Below are 14309 nucleotides of genomic sequence, written 5' to 3'. Positions count from 1 at the left end.
ATCCAAAGGACCAATTTCTACCTATTTCCCTGTCAGCAGTGAGATTATCTTTGTAATTAAATTGAATATCTGTGCATAGATGAGGCCAGGCAGAAATAAATGTTATTGTTCTGGGTAAAAGAAAAATAAAGACAGATTAGCAAGAACAACAAATAAGATCTTTGCACAATTCTGAGAAATTGGAGATGTGCCTGCCTACTTGAAATCATTGCAGGTGGATCGCAAGCAATTACGGTTCCCTCCTGATCAGCACTGTGGCCCCCTTTTAAGTAGAAAGCATTTTTTTTTTCAGGAATAATCACTGTATAAAAATAGGTTAAGCATTTTTATAAAGGACAAAACATTTTTATAAATAAGAGAAAGACCTACAGTTTATGCTGACTGAGGCTAAAATAAGAGAATTGTGAATTCCGTACTTGAAAGCATAAGATGGTTTGTAGTTGAGGTCAAGAATGAGTGTGTCCTTAGGTGAGCGCCACACGGCTTCTGTCTGCGATGCTTGGGGTTTCATGAGCTTGAAAAAGAACATTTGTTTCGGGTTTTGTTTTTTTTTCTTGTGAAGAGAACTTTAAAAAATTTTTTTAATGAATTCCAATGTCAAATTATCCTTTGGTAGGGACACAAAATGTAGCTTCCCAGTGTGCTGCTGAGCCTGTTTTCCAGGGCTGCTGGAGCGATAGGAAGGAATGGGCACCAGCTGCTGTGAGAACAACACTAAATTAGCATATTCAGAAGTAAGACCAACAAGCCAGCAGCATTCCCAAATGGGCATTTTTGTTAGTTTTGTTTCATTCTGCTTCAAAATTTTTCAAATATTTTCTCTGGTACAGCTTGTATTGGGCCCTGGCAATACACAGGTACGTGGGGGCTCAGGTCCAGATCGCAGTGGACCGTGGTCTGGTTGGCTGTGTGCAGTAGTGTGAGAAGTTCTTCCGAGGAAGTGTGAAGCAGGCCAATGAGACAAGTGCCCACTAAATAGGTTATTTGACTATGGAAGCTTAGCACTCTGGGAACATAGACAAGAAGTCATTAAGTTTGTCTGTGGGTATTCATTCAGCATTCATTAAGAAATGAGAACTGGGTGGTGGTGACGCAGGCCTTTAATCCAGCACTTGGGAGGCATAAACAGGTAGGTGTCTGTGAGTTTGAGGCCAGTCTGGCCTACAGAGTGAGTTCCAAGACAGCTAGGATTAACATGGAGAAACCTTGTCTCGAGAAATAAAAAAAAGAAAGAAAGAAAGAAAGAAAGAAAGAAAGAAGGAAGGAAGGAAGGAAGGAAGGAAGGAAGGAAGGAAGGAAAGAAAGAAAGAAAGAAAGAAAGAAAGAAAGAAAGAAAGAAAGAAAGAAAGAAAGGAGAGTTGGGATTAGAAAGCTGGCTCAGCATTTCAGAGGACTCGCTGTTCTTCTAGAGGACCCAGGAGACCTAGTTCATTCCCCCATTCTCAGTTTATAATGACTTACAACTCTGGGTTCAAGGAATCCAAAGCCCTCTTCTGGCTCACAGGCACCTTACACACTGGAGTGCACGCGCACGTGCTCACACACACACACAATATACACATAGAAAAGAAGTAAGAGTCTAACATGACCCAGGAACAGCACTGTAGAAACATCATAGCTCCCTGGAAAGTAAGACACTGCGGAAAACTGTCAAGGGTGTATCGCTGTTGCTGTTTTGATCTGCTGGCTTTAAAATCTAGTTGTTTTTAGCATAAGCTACTTACTTACATACACATGTACATGTAACCACACATATGGTATGTTTTGTGGCTAGGATAATCCAGCTTCTTTTACCTCACATATCATAAATATTTTCTGTGTAATCAGTCTCATAAGCTCACAGGATGAATTTCACAGATAATGGAGGGATTCTGTTTGGAAACAGAGTTTTGTTATAGGTAAGGGCTTAGGGAGAGAAAGCAAGCAGAGGTCCTGTGCAGCACGAACAGTCTCAAGCAAGGGCTGTCACTGAGTGTCTAGCCCTAAGGGCTAATGAAGTTTTGTTAGATTGAGGCATTGGGTGGAGAGAGCTCCCAGTTCTGTTGTCCCACTCACTCACGGGTATGTGTGCACTTCCCCATCCTTGTGTCTGAACTGGAGCTTGGGCACACGTAAGGGAGCTGATTCCTCAAAGCATCCAGGCAACTGTGCACACACCAGTGCCCTTAAACTACCTTTTGGGCATTCTTGTTCTCTGACCAGGATAGAACTGCCAGGGAAACCAAGGGCATTTCTGGCTTCTCGTTTTCCAGCCCTCACCTTTCACCTTTTACCTTTCACATCTCTAGAGTCTGGTCCAAGACCAGGTGGAAGGTTTACACAACTGGCCATACTCCCAATGTGTGAACCCCACTTAGAGTCAGAACTGTGCACAGCACAGAGAACTCGGGGTTCATACACAGCCTTTTAGGAGTTACCCCAGTATTCTCCAGTTCCCTGAGGCCTACTTTCTTCACACTTTGGCCAGAAAGCTTTTATCTTCTGCTGTGTCTTCCTTCCCGTGACTCTGTCTATATCAGGCATCGGGCAGAACCCAGAACTGCTCCTGGAATTCAGAGTTTGGGGTTTTGACCAGCCATTCCTATATCACCATTCTGCTGCTAACTCCACAACTGCCTTAGTATTGTCGCCATGCCTCAGGACAGGGACATCCCAACACACACACACACACACACACACACACACACAAACACCTGTAACATGAGGGCCGGCTTGTTGGGGTTTCTGTCCCGCCCAGTACCCCACAACCAGCAAGTCCCAAAGAAAACCACACAGAGTCTACATTAGGTTATAAATTGATTGGCCCATTAGCTCAGTCTTCTTATTAGCTCTTGTAGCTTATATTAACACATTGTTCTTATCTATGCTAGCCACACAGCTCGGTACCTTTCACAGCTGGGCAGGTTACATCTTGCTTTTTGGTGGTCTGGGCAGGAATGGACCACAGATGGAGCTTCCTGCTTCCCAGAATACTCCTGTTCTCATTGCCCCGCCTCTACTTCCTGTCTGGTTGACCCACCTATACTTCCTGCCTGGCCAATCAGCATTTATTTAAAACATGATTGACAGAATACAGACAATTCTCCTGTACCACACACCCGTCTTCCAACCTCAGGGAGACTGGGATCTCTCTTTGTCTGTCCCTCTGGTTTCAGTGCTGGGAGGAGAGTGAGGATAGACGCCCGCTGGTTTGGTGGGTCCTTGATTCTGGGTTCTTTCCAGGACCTTCTGGACATTTCCTCATTAAGGCCTCAGATGGCTGCTGCTGGGTTCCTCTCAGAGCCTGGCTGAATACAGCTCGAACACATCTTCCCTAGAGTGATGGCTTTGGCTGGAGGCTGAGTTTCAGGTAGCTTTCACCAGCCCTAGGACCAGGCAGAAGAAAAGATACTGGGAGTTAAATAACTTCCCAAATCATGGAGGCAATAAATGTGAAGGGGAAAATATGAAATCCAGGCTGGCAAATTGTCTTCTTTCGAAGTTGTCATTGTCACTTTTTTCAAATAACTCCTCACACTCTGCTCCCTTTTCTTTCTATCAACCACAGTAGAAAGAAAACTGCTGTTTAAGTCACTTCCGTTTCTAACTTTTGTAGGCACTAAGGTTCCTAACAGTTACCAAATCTGACTAATTTAATTCCAGCCAGTATTTATTATGTGTTAACCTCATGCTGTGTAGCATTCAAAGTTAATGCAGGGACAGAGTGCCTGTCCTCAGGATGCTTCTCAGGGAGACATGCAAGTGTGAACAGTCAGCATAGAGATGGCAAAGGAGATAATAAAGGACCGTGGATGCACAGGGAACCAGGAGACTTAGTTCTCCCTGTAAAATGAGAAGGGATATCAACGAAAGCATTGCACATGACAGGATGCCGTACCAGTGTTCCTGGTGATAAGGTCCCTGTTGTAGAATCAGAGGCAGGAAGATTTTTTATCTGTTTCTGTTTGTTCCTTTCTACAGTTTTCTGTTTTGTTTTATTTCACAGTAAATAAATTTCATGCACTATACATGTTCACAAATGGCATATAAATAACTAAGACTTATGGAATCCAAAATGACCTTCTGTGGACTAAAGAAATGGAACATTTAGAATTCTTTGCTTTTCTCTTTTGAATAGAAAAGAAACATTTGTTTGCATAGGAATTCATGAAGGTGACCCAACCTGGAAAAGGGCTTATTCACTCTGGCCTTGGGGTTCTTGTGACAAGTTAGTTCCTTCAAGGATTGCGTTCAACCCAGAGGAGTGGATTAAACGCACAAGAAGTATCTATAACTGGACAGAGGAATATGGAAGGTATGAGCAGCAGGTGTGGTTTTTGACATATAGCAGTTTTGTATGTCTGAAAACAAAAAAAGGCTACATTTGAAGGTATCTTTTTGTTTTTGGGTTTTTGAGACAAGTTCTTACTCTGGAGGCTGGCCTCAAATTCAGGGTCCTCCTGCCTCAGCCCCCCAGTGCTGGGGTCACAGGCCTGTCCTACCATACTTGGCTCTTGAGATGCCTTTTAATTTTTTGTTTAGTTTTTTATTAATATCATTTTCCACCCACAAAAGATCATAAACAATCAACAGAAAGAGATGGTTTCTTTCTTCTCCTGCCTAGGGAATCAGAGGGAAGGAAGGCTGTGGGTGAGTGGGGTCCCTAAGAGTTTGGTGCAGGGCACCTTCTGCTTTTAGGCCATTACACTGCATGGTCCAGTATCCTATGTTTTATTATGCTGGGAGCTGCAGTAAGGCGGAGGAGGCACCCTGTTGCTGGACGATTTCCGCATATGTGGAGTTGCAGTACTCCTTCTGCAGGAGTGCAGACACGGTCTAGCCCTCGGGGACACAGCACTTTCCGAGCCTGTGGTTAGAGTGGAGTGCTCAGTCCCCATCACAAAAGTAAGAAGACAAGCAGTCACTTTTGTAAGGAAGACTGAATTTGTTATACTGAGCTTGTTGTACTGCTCAGGGCATTGTTCATCTCTTCCTGAGCATCTCTACAAGAAGTTTACCCCCACCTATGGGAAATAAGTCCTTCAAGACAAATTGCCCCATTATCTGCTTTTTCTTTTTTAAATCTTGCGTTATTGAGCTAGAGAAATGGGTTATTGGTTAACAGTGTATCCCGCTCTTGCAGAAGACTCAGTTTTAGTTCCCGGCACCCACATATGGTGGCTCCATAACCTGTGACTCTAGCTCCAGGGTTCAACGCCCGCTTCTGACCCCCACAGCCACCTGCGCGCATGTGCATACCACCACCCACACACATGCAGTTAAATAAAAATATCTTTAGATTAATAGATTATTTAACATCAGATAGCCTATTGTTTAATTCAAGCACAAAAGAAAAGATCATATTAGCAAGTGCTATGAAAATTTTTTGAGACACAATGAGCCAACAGCACGTTGTTGTTCATAAGAAATGTTGGCAAATAGCAGTTTGCTGGATATGGTGGTGCTTGCCTCAGATCCTGTACTCAGGAGACTGAGTCAGAAGGGTTGTGAGTTCAAGACCATCCTGATGTGCATGGTGAAAATTATACTTTCTTCAGATAGCTGATGAAGAATACATATCGTTCTTTAGCTCCATTATATTTAAACGGGTACATAATAAAAATTCTTAATTATAAATTTCTTATCTTAATTTTTATTATAATTTTTAAATATAAAATTCTGGCTAACTGTTGTGTGGTCAGAATTCTTCAAGCAGCCCAGCAGGGTTTAGTGAAGCTTCTCTTCACACTTGCTCTTGGCTGGGTCCTCACTTTGTCACCCCGTATCTCAGGAACAGCTGCCCAATGCCCACAGCCTCTTCCCCCTTCCTCTGCTCCCCTGAGGCACGATTAAGAATTAGTAGGCACACCTACTAAAATGCAGTACCTTTTGGTGTGATCACTATCAATACATCAGAAACCAGCCTGTTTCAGTGGCCTTATAAGATTATAAAGCAGACATTATGTGTTTGTAATGTAACTAATGGAAGGATGCTGTCTTTCTTATAACTACAGATTTGATCCATCTTCATGGGAATCCGTGGCCAATGAGGAGATGTGGCAAGCAAGGTGACTGATCTACATTTTAGTAGTTGTTGGCTGTTTGGGTTTTTTTTTTAAAGATTTATTTATTATGTATACAGCCTGCATGTGTGCCTACATACCAGAAGAGGGCACTGTATCTCATTACAGATGGTTGTGAACTACCATGTGGTTGCTGGGAACTGAACTCAGGACCTCTGGAAGAGCAGTCAATGTTCTTAACCTCTGAGCCATCTCTCCAGCCCCTGTCAGATGTTTTTAATATAGCAAAGAAATAGCCCATGGCACTTTTCATTCTGGGAGCATAGACAAGTGGAAATAAAAATAACTTATGGGCAACTGTTTTGTTCAAGGCATTGTATTGTTATATATTGTATATAATCTCATCTCATAACCCATGAAGCTCTGTAACCTCCAGTTTTTAAAAGAATGAGGTAGATGGATTTCCCTGGGGCACTGAATGACAGTGATGGGATCCAAAGCTCAGTATAGCCTTCGGCACCCCTCTCTCCAATACTTGTGCTCCAGCTAAGCCAGTGGAAGGGGGAGAGACTGGGTGGGTCTGAGTGGTCAAGCCATGTCTCTGTTTGTGCCATGCCAGTTGATGAAAGCATCAGTTAACACTTAGCAGAGGCCAGGCCCTGTGCTTGGCCAGAGCTACACATGCGTACGACACAGTTCCTGCTCTCAGGGAGTGCAGCCCGTCGGGGAGACTTCGTGAAAAGGTATCAGCCTTACTGTGACAGCTGCTGTCCTTCCTGTTGTTCAGAGAGAGGGCCGCACTGATTCACACGGATCACTTCCTAGTGCTGCTGCTTCCTTTTGTCCCTGGCATTTTTTAATAACCAACAAGGGCCTGTAGGATGACTCACAGGTAAAGGCGCTTGTTGCCAAGCCCAGTGACTGCGGGTTGGAAAGAGAACCGACATCTGTAATTGTCCTCCGATCGCCACATTGGACATACGGCATGCAGGCTTGCACAGACACAGAACACATACATGTAAAACTTAAAGTAAAATAACACTAGTAGACTTTGTCCAAAACATTAGTACAAAAGTCCTAAGCAATACAGAGAGGTGTCCCTCGTGCATATGGAGTTCACCCTTCTGCAAAAATATCTTGATGCCCAGTCTATAATCCAGAGATTATGTTCTGAGAATTGAGTTATGATATGAATCATTTGTGTTTAAAGATTTAATAAGTATTAGATGGGGCTGGAGAGATTACTCAGAGGTTTAGAGCACTGACTGCTCTTCCAGTGGACCCTGAGGTCAATTTCCAGCACCCACATGGCAACTCATCTCTGTTCGTAACTCCAGTTTTAAGGGCCCTGACACCTTCACCCAGACATACATGCAGGCAAAACACCAATACACATAAAATTTAAAAAATAAATTAATTTTAAAAAAGAATTATAAAAAATATAGCTCCTTGGGCCAGCAGGACTCCTCAGCAGGTAAAGCAACGTGAGTTTGATCCTCGCCACCTGTGTGGTAGAAAGAGAAAACTGACTCCCACAAGCTGCCCTTTGACCTCTATATTTATACTGTAGCACGTGTAGCCCTGTGTCCACATACACATAAAGTAAGTTTAAAGCAAATCTAATAAAAATGTTTTTAAAATAAAGAAATACAACTCCAATTTAATCCTTACAAAATAGCTGGACTATAATTTGTGCCAGCATGTTTTTGAAAAAGTTAGAAAATAGCCTAAGGTTTTCAGTCTAGCTCCAGGGTCAATACTCGCATTGGAAACCTGATAAAGACACACTGCACAGTTGTTCCTTGTGACTGAATGTGGGGAAGCTGGGAGACAGTCACGTAGAAGAAGAAAGCAGGTCATTATTCAAGCAGGTATTGGTTTAATTGGTATGCTAAACACAATTGGGATGTTTGTGTGCTCGGAGAATCCAGCCACTTTGGAAGAAGTGGTTGCACATGGCGCAAGCTATTGTGATGGCACCTCTAGGGACGCACTGACAAGCCCAGCCATTCCCCATCCCTGGCTCCTCCTCCATAACAGTGATACACATCTGTGGGGAACATTTCCCAACATCTTCAGTGTTGAGAGTGAGCGCTGAGCCTTGGATTGCTGTTGGTTCATGGTTAATTTTCATGCACACAAGAGAATGAAGAATACACAAAAAGGATTTCGTACTGTGGTATTATTCTAACGAGCATTCTTCCTCCCATGCCCTAGGATGAAGACACCGTTCTTCATCTTTAACCTGGCAGAGACCGCCACGGTGCCTCCAGACGTGAAAGCGCAACTCTACACTCATGCATATAAAGTATGTTGCAGTCTTGTTGAAGGGCATCTGCGGGGGCGGGCGGAAGTGACCAGAGTGGAGATAGGGTGTGTAGCAGAAGTTTGATTCTCTGGTGTCCATCTTATCTTGAGCATTATAAAGTAGCACATCTCGGGGAAATATTCAATATTCAATTGTGTCATAAGCAATGTTTAAGGTAAAGGGCCATGGTAATCAGAATAACGGTCCCACCCCCCCCCACACTGCCTTTCCACTGCCTTCTGTGGCAGAAGGCAGTCTGTAGCCATGGCTGAGTTAAAGAACTTGAGATTGAGTTTATCCTGGGTTAGCCAGTTGGGCCCAGTATGATCATGGGGACTTTATATAGGGCAGGCCAGAGAGAGGGAGATTCAGGGATGGTGTCCACTGGCCATGGAGATGGAAAAAAGGGCTGTGAACTCTGTAGGTGCACAAGGTTCTGGAAACTGGAAAGGGAAGGAGCAAATTCTGCAGAATGCAGGAGTGCAGCCCTGCCAATGCCTCAGCTTCTTCCCTCGGTGCAGGACAGTGAGTGAACCTGTGTTGTTTCCAGTCAGGGTCTGTGGCTCTGCGTTGGAGCTGGAGGACACTAACATAATGACTTTACTAAGACAAGTTCTGCCCTGTCACCCTCTCTGCTCCGGAAACGACAGGCCATGGCCAGCAGAGGACAGAGAAAAGCCACACAGAGAGTCTGTCTTCTGTCTGGCCTTGGGAAGCTCAACCCCTTCCCAAGACACAGCTCCACTCTCCACAGGAGAGGCGTAGGGGAGAGGCTTGTGTGCACTGGGGTGACGAGACTCTGGTTTCCTATGACTTAGCACTGGTTTCTTCTAACACGACAGACATAGCCAGTTTGCCATGGAGAAACATATCAGACTCTGCATACCTGAGCAGCCAAGTCCATCTGTCTGGACTGCTATGGTTCTATTCAGCCAGCACCTTTGCTTGCTGCTGAGTTAAAGCATCATGTCATCCAATTGGCATGACTTATTTTGCTCCTAAGTTTTGAATATTAACTCACTTTTATTCATTCTCCACTCCCAGCATTTATTGAACACCTGCTCGATATCGTATATTGTGTTAAATACAGTCTATCTGCTATCACAAAGGTCACAGGCTACAGAAAGGATGTTGAGCATGGTCCACTCCACAGTCACGGATCAGTCTCATGTGTGCTGACAGACGTGCTATGAGACCCAGGGAGCTGAGCCCGAGCGCTGGGAAGAGATGTCAGGAGGTGCCATGCTGGAATATCAAGATGAGCTAGCCAAATAGATGGTTGCACTAGAAAGGTTGCCGTGGGAGGAAGGCTGGTCCTTAAGGAGGTAGCCCCGGGACAAAGGCGGAGTCCTCCAGGGCACCCCACTCAAGGACAGCGAGGGAGTTGATTTTGGAAGGCAGCGTGTAGAGTTCTGTCTGGCAGCTAAGAGGGTCAGGGTTTAAACTCACTTCAATATAAATGTCAGCTGTGAGTCACCCGTGTGAAAGCGAAGCAGTGCTAAGAGGAGCTGGAGCACAGATGGGGTTTTCGAGTCTCCAAGGGACAGCCACAGGCTGTGAGGTTCTTGACAAGGATGCTGTCTTACAGTGGGCATTCACTCAGCTACTTTGGAGGAGACGGGAAAAGATGGTGTAATTGGTCCATGTCAACTACAAGATACTGTGAACACAGCCCGATTCAAAAGCACTGTCTGGTCTGTAAGTACTCCTACTGGGGTACTCCTAAGTCACCCAGTGCTACTGTAAAGGTGAAATGTTCCGCTGTGCAAACTAGTCTCCACGCCTGTTTACTCATTAGGTGTTCATGCATTCCCTCTGGGAAATTCATTATCAAGATTCTGCGCTGCTGAGAAGATGGCTCAGCAGGTAAAGGCTAACAAACCTGGGGACCTGAGTTTGATCCCCAGAACCTACATAGTGGAAGGAGAGAAGCAGCTCCCAGTTGTCCTCTGAACTCCACATGTGCACTATGGCACACACACACACACACACACACACACACACACACACACACGATAGATAGATAGATAGATAGATAGATAGATAGATAGATAGATAGATAGATAGATAGATAAAAATGTTTTGATTCCACTTGCATCCAGTTAATACTATCTCTGCAGTTGGGAAATCAAAATTCTGAGTTTGTGTGGACAGGGTTTTGACTATGAAGATGGAAGTTGTAAGGTAGTGTGGAGATTGTCAGCGTTGCCCTTGTGGGGGATCTCTTGATTCTGTACACTTGATAACAGTAGAATTGTTTGCGCTGGATTGTTGCTAAGACTGCTGTTGTTCCGTGTAGAGAAAAATCCACATTAATAATGTGAAACAGAAGTTTAATTCTGCCAAGTTCTTTTTCTACACTGTCTATTAAAGACAGATTTTTTTCCAGCAGCTAAATTTAGAGGTTTAGCCGCTCGACCTGTTGAGTAAATAGCTTTCCTCCTGTTAGAAGTAAATCCTTTCCCAGAACATCTTTCTGGAGGAAGAGCGCTTTGTCCTGACATGGTGTGTCTTGGGGTCCTGTAGCATCCAAAGCCCCAAAGCAGTTTTAGCTGAAGCACATTTGCCTCCTGCTACTGTCGTAATTACGGAGCATCCTGTATTTTCTGCATGGCCTAGCAATGATTAGATTTCTACTGTAGATTGCTTGGATTTTTTTTCCTTGTGTTATTAATTCCTCTCTGTTTTCTGGTTTTGAAACAAGAAAATCTGTCAGGATAACAATGGAAACCCAACCCTTGCTGTCTTCCAGCTGTATAAGGAGATCGTGTACTCGCAAGAGGAGCACCCGGTGAATTGGCACAAGAACTATGCCATCGCCTGTGAGCGGATGCTGCGCCTTCCAGGGACAGCCACAGACCCTGAAGTCCTGCTGTCTGAAACCATCAGACATTTCCGTCTCTACGCTCAGAAAGCAGAGACTGACCCCCAGCGAGCAGACATCATCGCTGCTCTCAAGCACCTAAGACAAGAACTGCGAAATCTAAGAAATAAAAAGACGGTCTGAGCCAGCGACGGTGGCTGCCCTGCTCCCTAGAAAGATGGTCAGAGCCGGCAGTGGTGGCTGCCCTGCTCATGCTCTGCTTCCAGAGGTGCCAAAGACCAAACGCTTTTCTTTCCAGTAAAGAAAGTGTATCAGAAGAGTAGAAATCTCAGTTATCTTCTGGAACAGCAGAAATATGTTCATGGCTACAATGTATGCCCTATGCAAAAGTGTGTTTATCTCATGTTGCCAAATTAGCATTTCCTTGAGAAGCGTTCAGAAACATCAGCACTAATGAATAGAACATCTAAGGACTGTAGTAGGTTCTAGACAAGAAGGAACTGTCTCCACAGACCTAAGACATTTGACCCTGACTCTTTTGAGTTCCGTGATTATTGGGATTCATTCAAAAAGATAGTCTTAAAATACGCATTCCAGACCACAGGCATTTTCTGGTTGCTGAAAGTGAGATGGTCTCTGAGACCAATTCTGGTTACACCTCGTTGCAATTCCTTTTTCTTCAGTTAACTGTGACTGTTAGTCTGAAACTTTGTACTTTAAACCAAGTATGTGATTTTTTTAAACTTTGAATTTTGTCTTCTTCATTCTGCCCTCACTGAAAAGGAAAGAAGATTTCATGTTTGCTTCTGTCGACTGTAGAAACAGGCAAATTAAAAGGCACTTAACATGCCCTTAATTAATTTCATATTTATGTTTTCCTTCTATTTGGATTCCCAGATCTAGACCCAATAATTAGGAGGTAGCTAGCTGCCCAGATGCACAAAGGGTGTGGGCAAGAGTGGGGGTGGGGAAGTCGCTCAGTAAATTCATTTCTGTTACAGGCATCTTTTATATATCTTGCTAAAGGGAACCTAGTAAGAAATGCAAATAATAATAGTTCTTTATTTTATTATGACAGTTAATTAATAGCAACCTGTTTTAATGAATAAAGTCACTCAGAGTCCTTCAGCACTTCCTAAGAGGAGGCCAGCATCCGTAGGGATTCTTCCCCGATTGTGCGCTCCTAGACTCCAGGCACTATATAGGCCCTGTATAGAAATGCTCACTAATGAAGAGGGAGGGCTAGAAGCTTGTCTGCATTCAAAGATCACTGGTGAGTCATTCAGCAAGAAAAGGCCCCTTACCAGGAATAGTCACAGTTCCGTGGCATTGTACTAGCAAAAGGGGCTGATCAAAGGTCTCCTGTGGAGCTTGCATGGTTCTCTTTCATACTACGACCATAATTAAAACCACTAATTCTCTTTTAAAATGCTGCAGGATGCCATGTAGGCATCTGTCTGGAGTGTCCTTTGTGATGTCATAAGCTGTTAAGGACCAGTGCCGAGGGCTTTTGAGTGAAATGCCAGTCCTGAAGGTGCTTCAAGACAAGGGTGCCTCTAAAAGCTTGACAGGGCCTTGACTGCACAATTCGAGCTGAATTTGCCCCTTGTCAGCTGCCAGTAAATAAATCTCAAAGGGGGAAAAGCTGAAGTTTCATTACCTGATCCATGGGCCTTTGTTGGTTTTGGCATCACACAGGGGAAGCTCTTGCTCCTCCATTCTCTGGATTTGAAGATGTCCATTGGAGCCTGCAGTGCCTGGACAGGGTTCAGAGCGGAACCTTTTGAAGAGTGTCAATAGTTGTAACAGTTCAGCTGTTAGGAAGACAAATACATGGAGGAGCTCATTAATCCGCTTTTGGCTCTCAGTGCCTTTTGCCCTTTTATCACAGCCTTATTAGGCTCCTGCTCATCTTGAACCAGAAGAAACCGAATTGAAGTTGTTGAGTACTAATTGGCAAAGACTTTTAATCATGGGCCAAGAACTTTCACTGACTTGAAAGTAACTTCTCCACAGGGAAGAGCCAGAAACCTGGTTCACCTTAAAACAAAAACCTGCTGGAGCTCAGTGTGGTGTGGAAGTTGAAGGAAGTGTCAATAAATTGTCTAAGTCTGGCCATTCGAAAGAAATTGTGCAAGATTTTGAGTTTCACTTTTCAGGGAAAAGACAACAATAAAAGTCAAACATTTCTTAAGAAAGTCTTTATTGGTTCAGAAAAGATTGCTTGAGCATGTGTGTGACAGAGTTTGTTTCTGAGCATCCAGCCGCAGGTGTGACTGTCCTGAGTCCACATGTGTGTGTAGTGTTTTCAGAACCTCACTAAGAGGAACAGTTTCTACCAGCGGCCTTACAAATGGCAATGAAGGCCTCTGTAGAGCGCCTGCCTTTTAAACGTGAGGCAGCGTGTAGGCATGTCTGCTTCTGAGTGCACTTCGCAGGTGGCCCGTGGGTCATTTGGTGTCTGTGCACAGAGACTTTAGACAAAGCAATAATACGTAGCCTGTGACACATAAAGTCACAACCCTTTACATTTCTTCAAACCATCGGGAAATGAAAAAATAGCAAGTGGAGCTAAGATTTAAGGTTGGTTAACTTGGCTGGCCTGCGTTCCCAGGTCAGCTGCTTCCCAGAGCTCTCTCCTGTGGGAAGCCGACGCTGCTGTCCTTGCTGCTTTTCCTTTCCTTGGCTAGAGCCTAGCGCTGTAAAATTAGATACAGGGCTCCTTTGGGCCAACCCTGACAGAGGAGGGTGTGAAGGCGGTGACTTCTCATGCAGGATTTGGCCAGCGTCCCCCTCACAGTGTCCCTGGAGTGCCGTAGGTTGGCAGATCGACAGGAACCCCACAAAGCCAACTTCTGCCTGGAGTTTAGCCCGAGGAGCAAGTGAGAACCAACAGAACTGTCTGTCTTTCCACACACTGCGGTACCCTGCTGCCTGAGCCCTGAGGTCAGCCCACACCAGAGGGTCCAGGACCAGGGCACTGTGGCTTCCATGTTCGCTAGCAAAGCACCAAGCGTGTCCCACTTGCTTCTGGTGAAAGCATGCACAGTTCCTGGTGTTTTACTTCCTCTTATTTCTTAAAAGGACCTTTAAAAGAGTGTGTGTGTGTGTGTGTGTGTGTGTGTGTGTGTGTGTGTGTATTCTGTTACTCAAAATATAGCCACAGTAAAATTTA

At 44.5% G+C, this 14309-nt stretch overlaps 1 protein-coding gene across 1 annotated transcript in view; it reads left to right on the top strand.

Annotated features, from left to right (window-relative positions):
• Tmem260 (transmembrane protein 260) overlaps window positions 1-11999 on the top strand; it is a 64104-nt gene extending 52105 nt beyond the window's left edge. The window contains exons 13-16 of the mRNA XM_048429979.3: window positions 4118-4294; window positions 5994-6047; window positions 8220-8310; window positions 11063-11999. Of these exons, the coding sequence (XP_048285936.3) occupies window positions 4118-4294; window positions 5994-6047; window positions 8220-8310; window positions 11063-11317 (577 nt within the window). The 3' untranslated portion in view covers window positions 11318-11999. The remainder of the gene's footprint in view (window positions 1-4117; window positions 4295-5993; window positions 6048-8219; window positions 8311-11062) is intronic.
• The last annotated feature ends 2310 nt before the right edge of the window (window positions 12000-14309 follow it).

This window comes from Myodes glareolus, chromosome 12 (assembly GCF_982192425.1).
Source record: "Myodes glareolus chromosome 12, mMyoGla1.1, whole genome shotgun sequence".
Lineage (NCBI taxonomy): Eukaryota > Metazoa > Chordata > Mammalia > Rodentia > Cricetidae > Myodes > Myodes glareolus.
Note: the sequence above shows the minus strand (reverse complement) of the source record. Positions and strands in the feature narration are given on the sequence as shown.